General features: G+C 40.9%; 1 protein-coding gene and 2 pseudogenes across 1 annotated transcript; 1 reads left to right on the top strand and 2 right to left on the bottom strand.

Moving 5' to 3' along the window:
* Positions 1-853: 853 nt before the first annotated feature.
* Positions 854-4,471, bottom strand: LOC130137426 (putative 12-oxophytodienoate reductase 11; annotated as a pseudogene).
* A 2,067-nt stretch (positions 4,472-6,538) lies between these two features.
* On the bottom strand, positions 6,539-8,694 carry LOC130137493 (12-oxophytodienoate reductase 2-like). The gene is made up of 4 exons (XM_056308906.1): positions 8,604-8,694; positions 8,412-8,494; positions 7,706-7,922; positions 6,539-7,192 (listed from the first exon to the last, which is right to left on the bottom strand). Exons 1-4 carry the CDS (start codon positions 8,692-8,694, stop codon positions 6,600-6,602), a joined length of 984 nt encoding a protein of 327 aa, XP_056164881.1. The 3' UTR covers positions 6,539-6,599.
* A 2,985-nt stretch (positions 8,695-11,679) lies between these two features.
* Positions 11,680-14,374, top strand: LOC115665691 (uncharacterized; annotated as a pseudogene).
* The last annotated feature ends 1,826 nt before the right edge of the window (positions 14,375-16,200 follow it).

Below are 16,200 nucleotides of genomic sequence, written 5' to 3'. Positions count from 1 at the left end.
CGGCGACGCTTCCTAGGACGTCGCACTGCAATCGACCAAGGTAGGGATGTTAGCGCTTCGTAGGGTACGGGGCGTGACAATTTCAGATCCGCGACCGTGATTGATTGGAGACGCCACCAGGGTATCTCGGGAGTGGAGGACGAGTCAAGTTGCCCCATATTTTTGTGTGCCCCTCTTTTGTATAGTGAAGTAGGATATCCAAACCACTACTCCGTTTTGATGTTGTGTATTTGGAATTATTGTTTTGTGCTATCCCTTCGTCATATGTTATTGTCCGGGTTGTTTTATTTCGCTTCCGCTTGCATAGTTCGTTTGGGTCGGCGACGCGTCCTGGGACGTCGCGTTCAATGATCGACCATCGAGGGGTGATCGCGCGCTCGTAAGGTGCGGGGCGTGACAGTTAACGGGCGGGTCCCGGGTTTGACCCGGGCCAAAACCGGCCCGTGGCCATTCTACACATAGGTACAAGTTTGGGGTTTTTGATATTACAAAAAAAATAGGTTAATATCACTAAAAAATCTAAAACTAATACTCTTGTGACAAATTTACCCTTCGTTAATTTCCGTTAAATTGAATTAATACCACGAAAAACCAAAAGCTCATGCACCTGTAAAAGACGAAGGGTAAAACCACATAACTAATATACCCATCATTGCCACATATCATTCAACTAAGCAATTTGATGGTAAAATTTAACCGAACAAAGCAGAGGGTACATTTATTATCACAAATATGTCACGGTGGGTATAATTTGCAATTTTTTGTGGCTTTTTTTCTCTATATAAAGCCATATAATGATGATGATGATGATGACATCTAAAAATGGACAGGCGAGCAGACAATTGAGGATCTGGATGAGCTATTTTATTCCAAGTCATGTCCGGCAGTGACTTAAGCCGTGTCCTCCAGGAATGGATAATCGGAGTACCCAATCACCGGGTCCGATACGTAGAACGTCTCTCTATTATACTTATTCAGAGGTGCGTCCAACTCAAATCTCTTAGGCAAATCTGGATTGGCCAAGAACAAACGGCCGTAAGCAACGAGATCAGTACGGTTCTCGGCCACAGCACCGTTTCCATCTTCCCGGGTATAACCTCCGGCTGCAATGAAAGTTCCCTTGAACAAGTTCCTCATCAGGAACTGTGCGGACATTGGCTTATTTCGCCCATGGTCTTCATTCTCGGCTCGATCATGTGGCAGTAAAGGATCCCATACTTATTTAATTGTTCGACCATGTAGTTTCCTAGTGCTTTGGGGTTCGAGTCTCCTGCTTCCGAGTAGGTTGCAAAAGGGGAAAGCCTGATCCCGACTCTATCCGCGCCTATTTCATTAACAATGGCCTCAACGATCTCGAGAGCGAAACGACACCGATTCTCCAGAGAACCTCCATACTGGTCCGTTCTGTCATTTACCTGGTCTTTCATGAATTGTTCTATTAAGTAGCCATGAGCACCGTGTATTTCAACACCGTCAAAACCTATGTTGTGCATGCAAAATAGGCATCACTGAGTTAGTATCATAAAGAAAGAGTTGGTATTTAATGGAAGCTTATATGATCAGACGTATGGGACAGCAATCGCACAATTCTTAAATTGTTAGGCACCGAAATGTAGATTCTAAAGCCAAACTCAACAATACAATATGTAAAACTGATGTGAAAAATTTTCCGCTAGTATTTCTACATAGTTTCCTTTTTGTCGTTACCAGCTACTTCATTTTTTCGCCACCTAGAGAAACATTGAGTGATTTATTGTCATACTTTTGAACTTCTCGTGCTATTATATTCAGATCTGCTGAGGCTTTAGATATATGGAGATCATTGTCATGTGATTAAAACTTTCTTTGGTCTCTTATACAGCCTTTTCTTTTTCCTGGCCGTGCTCTTACACAGGTTCAGATGACAAAAACCGCACCGTAATAACCAAACTCATCGTAGTAAAGCTCCCATTATTGACTTCAAAAAAAACATAGAAAATGGAAAAGGATATACCAGCTTCCATTGCATTCCTTGCAGCAAGTCTAAAGTCATTGACAATGTTTGGAATTTCATCAGTCCTTAGTCGCCTTGGAGGCGTGAACTGACCAACATCAATGCCATTACTTCGAAGTTGAGGAGTCAATGGCTTGTCAGAGGATGAGATTGGAGCTTGCCCATTTGGCTGAAAACCTGCAGAGAAAATACAGATGCAATAACTAGAGAGATCACGCTAATTGCCACTTAGAAAAAAATTCCTGTTCCAGTATTATATACTGGCTTCATCTCATCTAGTCATTTTCTTTCAAGGAAAATCATCTATCCATCCAGAAGAATTCGACCTACATCACTTCTAAAACTGATAAGACTTGATATGTCATAAAAACTCATAGCCCCCATTCATTTTCACGAAGATGCACATAAAACCAGCAACAAAGCTCAAGCAGACAACATATCGTTTGCACAAAAGTATTGTCAGCAGGACTATGCAAATTTTTTTCTCCGCATTGTGTATAGACGTCATCACTTATCTTGCATGTCTAAAAGTTCTAAGCAGGGGTTCAAACTATTTCAGTTGAAAATCACAGCCAATTTGCATCAAGTTGAAAATCAAATTGAGCATTTCTTTTGCGCCAATTATTTAAAAACAATATTTATATAGGAAATGGAACACAAACAAACCTGCACTTGAGACCCTCCCCACATGCCAGATCTGACAAAAGAAGATACCACCTTTGGCATGAACAGCATCTACAATGGGTTTCCAAGCCTCGACTTGCTCTTTTGTCCATATGCCAGGTGTATCTGGATACCTAAAGAAACGGGTGCAGGAAGTTAAACTCGAGCTTGGGGAAGAAAGCTGAACCTCACATGCTTGGCAAAGTCTATTGGCTGTACAAGTGAGATTGGTTACCCTTGTGCAGTGTCAGAGACTCCTGTGGCTTCGGCAATGAGAAGGCCACCTTTAGAGGTTCTCTGGGAATAGTACAATATGGCATGTGGCTGAGGAACATTCTTGTAAGATCTTTGTCTGGTCAAGGGTGCTAGAACAACTCTGAAAATACAAGTACCGCAAAGGCAGTTTATTAGATGATCTGTTTCTGCCTGATCTTTGGAATAGCATCAAATAAAAAAACATTAGATCCTTTGGCTATTCTAACAGATCAACAATGGTTTGCTAACCGTTTGCGCTACCAATAAAGCAACACCACTGAAGCACCTGCACTCAGTCATTATAGTTGGGGTATAACAACTCCCACTTATTGCCGAAAGCTTAGCAATTTGACGACTAGCTATGTTTCAGCATGTCAAACCATTTAACAGTCTAAAGCAATGACCTTTCAGTTCAAGGGATGGTCCGGCATATTCTAGGGTCCTAATGTTTAGCACATTCAGGCATGCTGCCTAAGAGTCGGGGTTCAAAACCCATCACCGGAAAAGCAAAAGAATACAGGAATGAGAGATTTAAGCACTAAGATGAAAAAAGCAAGTCGCTCTCTATAGTTTAACAAAATGGCTTCAGATAGTGTACAGGGAGTAAAGGGAAGAGGCGCTCTATGAAAACCAAAATTACAAGGACAACTATAAGAGAGTAAGATAAACTCAAAAAGGGTTTGGCAAGGCATGCGGCAACCAATATTTCCATGTACTATGTATGAAAATAAAACCCGATTGACATACTAGAGTAAGGCTTGATCAGAGAAGCATATGGATTCAATATCACCCATTACTACAGTAAATGCAGCCTATGCTCTAGGAAAGAATGAAGCAGCGGAATCATAAGCAAGTAAAACGACAGATAAATTGATCCATCATTCTCACATCCAGTCTAAGAGGAAAAATTACAAAAATGATTTATTTGCAGCATCAATAACATTCATTCAAACATTTAGGAGCTGTATGCTCATTTGATCACTGAAATGCATGCTCAAGTTACCTTGAATTTCCAAGTCTCTGTGACAGAGAATACATTTCATGTTGAACTTGTTCTAACTGTCAAGAATTAGAACCTTGACAGCTAGAAAAATCACAATTTGAAACACCCCGTCAACTTCCCACAACAACGTCCAATGTAAAGATCAAATGTTGACACGCCATAACAACAACAAAGCTTTCCCACTTAATGGAAAAGATCAATCACGGGAACTCGAACCGAGTGAAACAGTAGATGGCATGAAGAGCAAGCACGAAACAAGATCGAATATGAAAGAGAAATTTTCAAGAACAAGAAGATGGGAACCTGTGGGAAAGATCGAATCTTCCCATTTTGTAGGGAGTGAGGAGAGGAGGGGTGGGCATTTCCTGGGCAGACATGTTGTGGGTGTTGCTGAATCTCTCTCTCTCTGTGGCGGTCGTGTCGTGAAGATGGTGTTCCTGAGCTTGAGCTTCCACTTTTTTCCCTCGACTAAAGAAGTTGTGGTCGCAAATTGAGACAATCAGCATGTCATTTGGATCCTTTTTATAGGAGCACGGCACCATGAAAGCATCAACGAAGAAGGTTCCTCCACTCCCACTTTTGAGAAAGAGTGTCTGCATTCATTGACTGGTTTAATTCAATTTCGTCTCGAAGACACTGCCAGGATTACGTGAGCAGGTGCGTCGTTAAGGCTCGAAGTGAAGTCATGACCAGACCGGTCCCAAATAAAGGGTGATTTGGTTTAAAATAACGTCCCAACTCACCGATCGGCCAGAATTTTCGCAGTCAGACTGCTTTGCCTTAGTGAACAACGTGGAAGCTTCACAGAAACTGCCGTGGGAACAGAGGGCCCTAATCTGCGAAGCTCGCGGGCTGCTTCTTTCTTTCTCTAATGTTAAGCTCCAATATTGTAATAGAAATAAAAATAGAGTGACGGACTGAATAGCGAAGGCCTACAGGAAAAAAAAAGCTCTCTCAATACTGGTTGACTAGTCCTCCGCGGGCCCTCACTGAACTATTTTGTTTTGAGATCCCGTTACTGGTTCCTCTGTCTCTGGTTATCAATGAGAAGCCTTTAGTTCTGACCAAAAAAAAAAAAAAAGTAAAGGCAATTTTGTCCAAAATTTGCAGCTGGATGAATATGGACAAAATATTCTCTGTGATTCGTGATCATTATATCATTTATTTTTTCACTTTAGGACATGAATTCAAACGTCACTTTCGAGCATTTATTCTTTCTTTTTTTTCCCTTTTTTGATCAGAATGTATAACGATACGATTCGACGAGAGCATTATCATAATAAGTGATTTTTTGAAAAAATGCCTATACCTATGTTGAAAGACAACGCGAGATTCGATGTCGAACATATCAAAGCGGGAGACGAACTTGTTAAATCTTGAGGATATCGCAAGAGGGGCATTAATTCAAACTTGGTACATTATTGACCCATTTTTTATGGTCAAAAAGGGTACGAACATAAAAAGTCCATTATTTCGTACGCAAGCAAACAAATTCGAAACGGAAGCCTCCCTCTTTTTATATTGAAAATATCAGGATTATCATGTACAACTTTGTTGCGATGGTTCTTAGTAATACAATATGTTATATGGACACACACACACATATATATATATAGATATATAAATGGGTGAAAGCTACCAAAAAACCCTAAATTATATTCACCGTGATACATTTACCCTAAAAAAATTTCTATAACATCAAAAATCTCAAATTTATACCTGTGTGACACATTTACTTTCCGTTTATCAATGAGAACCGTTAAAAATCTATCTAGATGGACTTTAGAAAGTAAATAGTATTGACATGGTGCCCACTTGGCTTAAGTAAAATAAAAACAATATTATTTTGACTGAAATGTCACATAGGTAGACATGGCCACGGTTCGGAACCGGCCGGTTCCGGTTCGTGGCCATGTATGAACCGGTCGGTAAAAATTTAAAAAATAAATTATGAAATAAAAAAATAATAAATTATAAAATTTTGAAATAATTAATTATTCAATATAAAATGTAATCAAAATGTACATTGTAATCAAATTTGGGGAAAAAAAGAGTTTCTCCACTTATCTTTAGTTTTTTTTTTTTGGAACCGTTCCCGGAACCGGCATTTTCGGGCCGGTTCCAAAATTGTTGGAACCGGAACCGGGCCCGTAGGTCACGGGCCTGTTCCGGTTCCGAACCGCAGGCCCGGTTAACGGGCGGGTCCCGGGTTTGACCCGGGCCAAAACCGGCCCGTGGCCATTCTACACATAGGTACAAGTTTGGGATTTTTGATATTACAAAAAAAATAGGTTAATATCACTAAAAAATCTAAAACTAATACTCTTGTGACAAATTTACCCTTCGTTAATTTCCGTTAAATTGGATTAATACCACGAAAAACCAAAAGCTCATGCACCTATAAAAGACGAAGGGTAAAACCACATAACTAATATACCCATCATTGCCACATATCATTCAACCAAGCAATTTGATGGTAAAATTTAACCGAACAAAGCAGAGGGTACATTTATTATCACAAATATGTCACGGTGGGTATAATTTGCAATTTTTTGTGGCTTTTTTTCTCTATATAAAGCCATATAATGATGATGATGATGATGATGACATCTAAAAATGGACAGGCGAGCAGACAATTGAGGATCTGGATGAGCTATTTTATTCCAAGTCATGTCCGGCAGTGACTTAAGCCGTGTCCTCCAGGAATGGATAATCGGAGTACCCAATCACCGGGTCCGATACGTAGAACGTCTCTCTATTATACTTATTCAGAGCTGCGTCCAACTCAAACCTCTTAGGCAAATCTTGATTGGCCAAGAACAAACGGCCGTAAGCAACGAGATCAGCACGGTTCTCGGCCACCGCACCGTTTCCATCTTCCCGGGTATAACCTCCGGCTGCAATGAAAGTTCCCTTGAACAGGTTCCTCATCGGGACGAGACTGTGCGGACATTGGCTTATTTCGCCCACGGTCTTCATTCTCGGCTCAACCATGTGGCAGTAAAGGATCCCATACTTATTTAATTGTTCGACCATGTAGTTTCCTAGTGCTTTGGGGTTCGAGTCTCCTGCTTCAGAGTAGGTTGCAAAAGGGGAAAGCCTGATCCCGACTCTATCTGCGCCTATTTCATTAACAATGGCCTCAACGATCTCGAGAGTGAAACGACACCGATTCTCCAGAGAACCTCCATACCGGTCCGTTCTGTCGTTTACCTGGTCTTTCATGAATTGTTCTATTAAGTAGCCATGAGCACCGTGTATTTCAACACCGTCAAAACCTATGTCGTGCATGCAAAATAGGCATCACAGAGTTAGTATCATAAGGCAAGAGTTGGTATTTAATGGAAGCTAATATGATCAGACGTATGGGACAGCAATCACACACTTCTTAAATTGTTAGGCACCAAAACGTAGATTCTAAAACCAAACTCAACAATACAATATGTAAAACTGATGTGAAAAATTTTCCGCTAGTATTTCTACATAGTTTCCTTTTTGTCGTTACCAGCTACTTCATTTTTTCGCCACCTAGAGAAACATTGAGTGATTTATTGTCATACTTTTGAACTTCTCGTGCCATTATATTCAGATCTGCTGAGGCTTTAGATATATGGAGATCATTGTCATGTGATTAAAACTTTCTTTGGTCTCTTATACAGCCTTTTCTTTTTCCTGGCAGTGCTCTTACACAGGTTCAGATGACAAAAACCGCACCGTAATAACCAAACTCATCGTAGTAAAGCTCCCATTATTGACTTCAAAAAAAACATAGAAAATGGAAAAGGATATACCAGCTTCCATTGCATTCCTTGCAGCAAGTCTAAAGTCATTGACAATGTTTGGAATTTCATCAGTCCTTAGTCGCCTTGGAGGCGTGAACTGACCAACATCAAAGCCATTACTTCGAAGTTGAGGAGTCAATGGCTTGTCAGAGGATGAGATTGGAGCTTGCCCATTTGGCTGAAAACCTGCAGAGAAAATACAGATGCAATAAATAGAGAGATCATGCTAATTGCCACTTAGAAAAAAATTCCTGTTCCAGTATTATATACTGGCTTCATCTCATCTAGTCATTTTCTTTCAAGGAAAATCATCTATCCATCCAGAAGAATTCGACCTACATCACTTCTAAAACTGATAAGACTTGATATGTCATAAAAACTCATAGCCCCCATTCATTTTCACGAAGATGCACATAAAACCAGCAACAAAGCTCAAGCAGACAACATATCGTTTGCACAAAAGTATTGTCAGCAGGACTATGGAAACTTTTTTCTCCTCATTGTGTATAGACGTCATCACTTATCTTGCATGTCTAAAAGTTCTAAGCAGGGGTTCAAACTATTTCAGTTGAAAATCACAGCCAATTTGCATCAAGTTGAAAATCAAATGGAGCATTTCTTTGGCGCCAATTACTTAAAAACAATATTTATATAGGAAATGGAACACAAACAGACCTGCATTTGAGGACCTCCCCACATGCCAGATCTGACAAACGAAGATACCACCTTTGGCATGAACAGCATCTACAATGGGTTTCCAAGCCTCGACTTGCTCATTTGTCCATATGCCAGGTGTACCTGGATACCTAAAGAAACGGGTGCAGGAAGTTAAACTCGAGCTTGGGGAAGAAAGCTGAACCTCACATGCTTGGCAAAGTCTATTGGCTGTACAAGTGAGATTGGTTACCCTTGTGCAGTGTCAGAGACTCCTGTGGCTTCGGCAATGAGAAGGCCACCTTTAGGAGAAAATATTCAGTGGTATGATACTGCCACGTCATTGTCCTACGTGGCGTATCTGTTCCATTAAGAAGCTGACATGTGTCAAGTGACGTGGAAAAAAGAAAGAAGAAAAAATAGGTTTTTCAAACGCGCGCTCTCTGTCTCTTTTCATTTCCGTCCTCTTCTCCCCACCCTCTCTCTTTCTTTATTTCAAAATTTCAGACCTCACGCTTCGCACCTCCCTCTCTTCGTCCCGCAAAATCTAAGGATCATCTCTGGATGACCATCGCCGAATGCGCCGCTGGAAAACGATGGAGGCTTGGTGGAGTGGAGTCGGGGTCGGAGGGCTGATGGCACGAGCTTCCCTCTGAAGAAAAGGTCATCGGAGAGAGAGACTGACGCGAGTCATGGTTTTAGCCGGACGACCCAGAAGAGAGGCGAAGTCGAACTCCCTGTCGACATCGTCGCCGTCCTCGACGCCTCGGCTGGTCCTTGCCAAGACCCAGACCCGACCCGCTTTACACCTCCGGGGCTGGCTACTCGCCCCTATAGGACCCGTCGCTCAACTGGAGCAAGTACCCAGCCGAGCTTCGAAAACGAGCTTTTCGAAGCAAGAGATTTGATCAGCTTCGCAAGAGAGAGAGAAAGCTGGGGTCTTCCACACCTCCTCCTCCGCCGGCCCAGACGCAGGTCCCTCTGTCGCCGGACCCCCGTAAACCCGCCTTCCGATCATCCTCCGAATTCCGCCATTCTCGTGAAAGTGTCTATCTGGCTGAACACTCTGTGTCGATTTCGGGAGTCGATCATTCTCTCGAGTCGAACCCTTCGTTTGTAGGGTGGCGAGGTTGATTTTCTTCGTCTTCCTCGCCTATGTTGATTCCAGTGAAATGCCGGAAGGAAGGGAAACATGACGTGACGTGACGTGACATAATAGTGTCAAATCATGAGAAAATTTGCTCGCGATGGAGCTCTTGAGTGTGTGAAAAACCTAATTTGTCGAGCGCTGAAGTTGCTTGCTTTTAATCCGGTTGGCTAATTCTCGCTGCCTTTGGCTTGGTGGTTTTGTGTTGAGTCTTGTGGAGCCGTGCTTATGGACAGGGGATGGGAAAAGTTATTCGAGAAGCTGGCTAAGGCGGCGGTGCATTGAGATTTGCCATTGTTCTGTCAATGCATCGCGAAAGGATTTTAACTAAATTTACACTACCTTGAAGGCTGCTTGACATAAAAGAAAAGAAAAAAAAATTTGTGTGAATATACAGATTGTAGATTGTCTCAAAGTGAGGTATTTGTAATAGAAAGTAAATCTTCATCTTGTTTCGATTATCTTTTAAGCAAGCAAGTGGGATTTACTTCATTTTCACTTGTACGTGTCAAAGCAACTTGTTCCATGATACTTTGGGCCACTAGGGGTCTGCATTTCCATAGAGGTATAAAGTAATGTGGTAGGTCTTGTCCATTGTAGGAATAATTTTATGTGTCCAGTTCATATATGCTGTTAAGAAGCATTTGAATCCTATTTTCCATACTGTGTTGCTTCCTTAGTCTCTTTCTGCTCATTGAATGTTGAATGTCCTTTAGGTTTTCGTGCTTGTAATCGAGTAGAGTTTCTAATAGTTCCACCTAAGAACTCATTTTTTTGGAAAATTGGAGTTCTTTTCTGATGATTCAAGCATTGTGTAATCTGCAGCTAGCTTTTCCAGATGCTATATATTTGGTTGATGCCATTCAGGGAGGTGAGATGCTCATGAAGGCTTGCAAGCCTGCACTCGAGTCTATGTACGTCACCAAAGTTATTCATGACCGCAAACGAGATAGTGAGGTCTCTAAATGGTTTTATTTGCTTTTGCATCTCAACCACTCTCACATACATTATGACACACGGTTCTTGTGCTTGAGTTTTTAAATTGTGGACACAATTGATTGAGGAGGCTTACTTAAGTTTATAAAGTTATTGGGAATAACAAATTGTTGTGATTTAAGCAGGTTGCCTACCACCCTATAGAGGAGCAAGAAGGAAGGAAGTGATTGCCCGATGATTACATATCTTTTGTCAGCCTTCTTGCAGATCCACGTTGTGGTGGAATAGTGCATCTTCTGTTATTGCTCGGGCTCTTACTTTTGGTTGGGGGGCATACTTTTTGCATGTTCTAGGATCAAGAAAAGTACTCTGGAACAGAACTTTATGTTTACTCTTGTTGCGAAAGCCAAGCGATCGAATAATAAAATTGACAGAATAAGAAAATAAATCGGACATCAGATTTACATGGTTCGGTCGTAGTGACCTACGTCCACGGGGAGAGCAGCACGGAATTCCACTATAGATCAAGCGATACAACGGAGATTACAACCACACTCGAGTCACTCAAACACTCTCGGTGTTTCCCAAGCCCCAATTACACCCAATAACTCACGCAGTGTTTAGCCCCACAATTCCTCACGAAATAATCTCTCAATCTCGCAAAAGAATTATATACAAATCTTATCACAAGATTTAATCGTTACGAACACTTGAACTCTTGAATGTAATTTGTCAAAGAAAGACCCACGAAACTCTCTGCCAAGCACTCTATTTCGGCGCTTCTAGACAAGAAGTCCAACTTCAACAGGAAACATATATATATATATATATATATATATAAACTCCATGCATGTCCGAAAGGTCAAATTCAAAGTCCATGTGGACTTTCCAATTTAAGACTTTTCGGTGGCCGAACTCCAACACATATTAGGAGAGCTAATTTCGTATATTTCCTTTTCCCTGTTTTCTTCACTGATTCCAAATTTCATATCAGGAAATATCCAATTTAACATATTCAGACCTCCCCACAACTAATTTCGAGTCGGGTTTCGTTCACAGACTCAAACTCGAGACATATTTTCAACAACTCTTGTCTGCCTTCAACTCTTGTGTGGTTAATGATTATCAGAGTGAAGAATGTAGGGTAGAACTACGGTGCTCTTCTTTGATTTTGTTTGTTTGAGGAGTGATCAAGATACTCATCTGGGCTTCTCACACGTCAATGTCTTTGGGAACTACAATATGAAATGACATCCAAATTGCACATCATGTGGGGTGTTTTGATTTCTTCTTCTCTGGTTTTGATACAGGCATATCTTATCTCGAGGAGGAAGAAGTTTGTATCCTCCTTATGCAGGTGAGTTGTCAGTATTTGATTAGTTGTGGTCATCGTGTGGAAGCCAGTTGTTTTTTGCCTTTGCACTCACTCCACCAGGATTGATATCTGGTTCAGTTTTCCAAACTATGATCTGTGATGCATCAATACTTGACACAAAAATGCTAAATACGCTACAACAAATATCTTTGTTGTTGGAGATTGCTTTGAGCTTTTGCTGCTACCTGTGCATTGCTTTTAGATCAGACCATGCTCAGGAATTATAGTTCTGATATTAAGGCTATTCAACAACAGTGAGTTCAACAGAGAGATTGTTTTATTTTACCTACAAATGTTGTGGCAATCACAATTTTCCCTCTGCAAAAGCAAATTATTAGTTGTTAATTAACTCAGCAGTAGTGTCTACCCTTTCCAAATTCTGCCAAAGAGAATTTTGAATGCTAACTATTATTTCACTAGTGATCTGATCCACTAGACTCACATACTATCATCTGAGTTACATTATGGAGTTCTTAAGCAGAAGCCAATCAAGAGATGATAATTTTTTTAGTATGGTTCATTAGTTCAGAGTAAATGGCCAGTTAAAAAATAACTCCAGTTTGAACAAATATATTAGTTTACATGGTGGTGATTGTTTCATTTATATGATAACTCCAGTTGCTCTAACTATGCTCGTGACCACTAATGTGCACTTTTTACGTAGCCGCACGGTGTGCCCAGTGCAAAATATTCTTTTGCCTTTCACTAATATGCGTGTTTCATTTACAGGACCCAAAGTTCTGGACATACAGACCATTTTCTGAAATGATGATACGTGCAGCTGCAGATGATGTTCGATTTCTTGTTTACATCTATCGCAAGATGATGGAGAAACTGAATGCACAATCCTTGTGGTATCTGGCAGTTGGCAGTGCTCTTTATTGTTGATGTTTTTGTATCAATGACAATAATTATGCTCATTGGCCATCTTTGCCTCTGATTCCAGGTTTAAAAATTACAGATAAAATTTTTTGGACTAGCTTTTGTTTATTCTGTATTTTTTGGTAACTGCTAGATGCATCGTGTGGGGAACTAGTGCTTGCACTTGTTGACTTTGTCACCCCATCCTTCTAAGTCATTCGAGGGTTTCTGCTGGTATTTAATATGCTCTGAATTAGGATTGAGATGGGGAATTGTTCAAAAGATAGAAGGTTCGTGCAACTTTTTTTCCCGTTTTCAAATTGGAGCAGACATCAATGACAATTTAGATCCTACATATGGGTGGAGATTTCCAGTGAATGACTTCCTGAGGTGCTTTTTCAGAGCTCAGCGAACTTAACTTGGATAGTATAATGGTTGCTTAACGTGGCTGGCATAAATCAATACCACTATTTTCAGGGCCATTAATGTCTTCTTCAAGTGATGTTGCTTTCTACACTGCATGGTTGCATCAAATTTAAGTTCCAAATTTTTTTAAGGTGCAAATGTGCAATATAGAGATGTTGCTTTAGCTTAGTACCATGTCTTTGTTGAGATAAGGTGCCACCTTTTAACTGGGCTTGTGGAAATTGCTTTGCTTGTGGATATGCCATCTTATGATTCAGTTTTTAATGCTAATATTTTATTTTTCAACGTGAAAATAATCGTCAGATTTTGTTGTTAATGATTCGGGATGCATCACTTGCAGGTGGCATAGTATTATAAAAACGAGTTAACATGAGAATGTCAAAAGAGTTTTGTACTTTGAATGCTAAAACAAGAGCCTTGACTCGAGGATTTCAGAGTACTTCACTTGTAGATGACATATCAGCAGCGGAAAATGCTCCAGAGGAGGAAATCCTCTGTGTTCTTGATGTTCCACCCGGAAAGATGGGTCGTGTTATTGGAAGGAGAGGAGCTTCAATAATGTCTGTTAAGGAATCTTGCAAGCAGATCTCTCTCTCTCTCTCTCTCTCTCTCTCTCTCTCTCTCTCTCTCTCTCTCTCTCTCTCTCTCTGCACCTGTGTGCTGTCATGACTATCTGTCCTGTTGAAAATACATGTCTGGTTTTCCTTACCGTATTCTTGCTTTGACGGTGCTGAAATCTTGATTGGAGGTGCCAAAGGTCCACCTGACAAGGTTAGTTGCCAATCTGCTCCATATATTCACTGCAATGTAGTTCAATTCGCTTTAGGGAGAAATCCCATTGAAGCTTTTTGGTATGATCTGTTCTGACAACTTCCTCCTTTAATAACAAGCATTGTGCTGTATGTAATTATTGATGCGAGTTTCTCAGGTGGGTTTAATTTCGGTGTAGGTATTCATCATAGGACCAGTAAAGCAGGTGAGGAAGGCAGAAGCCATACTGCGTGGGAGAATGATGGATCTGTAACAAGAGACGGCAGTTGCATCGCTTCTCTCATCCATCATCTTCACTATTCATGACAATCGTGGCTTTCGCGGATATTGGAATTGGCTGTTGAAAAAATTGTGCTTGTTCTCACTAACTGTATAGTGAACGCTTCGGTTGCTTTTCTGTTACACCTTCTCAATCAATATGCATACACAGATTGATCCCAAACTGCGCTTCATTTGGCAGTTGCTCGACAACGAGCTAGCTTGTTAATAGAATTTGCCCTTCTATCCAGTTTCAATCCTGTTGGCATTTTTATTGCTTCTCGAGGTAGTAAAACGACGCTATTCAATGCTACTCATAGATTCGTGACTCCATGCTTTAAAATACGGACACTTTCAGCTGTTTAAATGATGAAGGGCTGTTTTCGATCCGACGCCCTACACGTCCAGACTGCCATCACTTGTTTCTTCTTGCTTGGTTGTCTTCTTGCATCTCTTGTTACGATTACAAAAACCTGATGGACTCAATAATCGTCCATGGGATTACTACCTTGTCGATCAATGACACTCTGCGACAGAGTATGGATATGTTTATAGATTGCCATAGTGGCACTCGCGATTTTCCAAACTAAATATACTGAGAGAGAGAGAGAGAGAGAGAATTCTAACTCTGATATAAAATGTCCAGGCTTATATTCTCGTTTTATTGCAAACCTCTAATTCACTATCACATTCCTCTACTGGGTTGAAACTGAGCAAAGCACCATTAAACTCGGACACTATAGCTGCTCCATAAAACTAATGGCCCACAGAACTCAACAACCACCCAATTCACACAAGTTACCTTTCCACGGCATTCATCGACTCTTAATACTTACAACATCATACCAGAAATGCTATTTGGTGTCCGCACAGAAGAAACCCCAAACCGTTTCTCTTGAGACAATATACTTTTGGTGAATACTCAAGACAAAAAAAATGAGAAGTCAAACAAGAAAAGGGAAAGAATGGACGAATTATTTCTTGAAGCTACCATACTGAAATTGTCTAGCGAAGCTTGAGAAGAAGTCGTCTCCACCGGTCGCTTGTGATGATGTAAAACCTGACATACCAAGACCAGTCCCTGTACCCACGGCTCTTCCCATGTAAAATGAAGTTGGGGGACCCCTTTCCCTTTCATCCGAACCATCACTTAGCCCACCAACTACATCCACATCTGCAAGTGAAACCTTCTTGGCTGCAAGTTTTATGAGCAAACAAAACATAGCCACATTAGTCATCTTGCAGACACTTCCCAACCACAGTGCGAGTTTGTGTTATAGTACAATAGGCATAAGTTGCAGTGTGCCGTGGGTGCACAAGTGTACTGAGCACGAGGGGAAACATCCATTCTACATTCCAAAAAACCAAGTACATCATCATTTGGCTGAGCCAAGAAGGTACAGCAGCAGACATATTTAAAGTAAAAAACGCGTGAGACTGAACCAAATAATCACAATATGAGAATGAGCCAGATGACTGATTTTGCTAGAACAACTTCAAGGTGTTCTTGCTCGCCCAATAGGTCACAATGACTTGAAAGAATTCACAGAACTTCAGCATTTGCACAATTTGTATTCCATGACACATAAATTGCTTCTGTAAACGACCCCTGATAATTCAAAGAGATTGCTAATTAGACCAAATACATCTATACCACACATTTATTTTTGTATTTAAGTTGAACGCGTAAGAGTTATAAGATATAAGGCCAGGGAACAACTGCAATGCCACAAGACGAGCTTAGATATACTTACGAGCAGATATATTAAGATCAATCAGTAATGCGTCCTTCTTTGGTTGTGGATTCGAGATAGCTGAAGCCTTCTTACTTGAGTCACTCATGTTAGAATCATCGACGGGATTTTGGGAAGGTCCTGCTGATGTTGAATCAGAACTGAAAGTGAATGAGCCAAAAGGATCGGAGTTGTCCAAATTGTTCAGTGGAACAGCAGCAAATGGATCCACTATAGGGTTAGTGGGAACAGCTTGTATGGGCTTGGTTTCAGGTTGAGTAACCGGAGCTGGCGCAGCAAAGAGGTCAACTGGTGCAGAAACTGCAAAAGAGATAGCAGGTGC

This window comes from Syzygium oleosum, unplaced genomic scaffold (genome assembly GCF_021117445.2).
Source record: "Syzygium oleosum isolate NSW1041296 unplaced genomic scaffold, Sole_v2.1 Sole_v2.02, whole genome shotgun sequence".
Classification (NCBI taxonomy): domain Eukaryota; kingdom Viridiplantae; phylum Streptophyta; class Magnoliopsida; order Myrtales; family Myrtaceae; genus Syzygium; species Syzygium oleosum.
The sequence above is the reverse complement of the archived record's forward strand: the minus strand, read 5'-3'. Positions and strand labels throughout refer to the sequence as shown.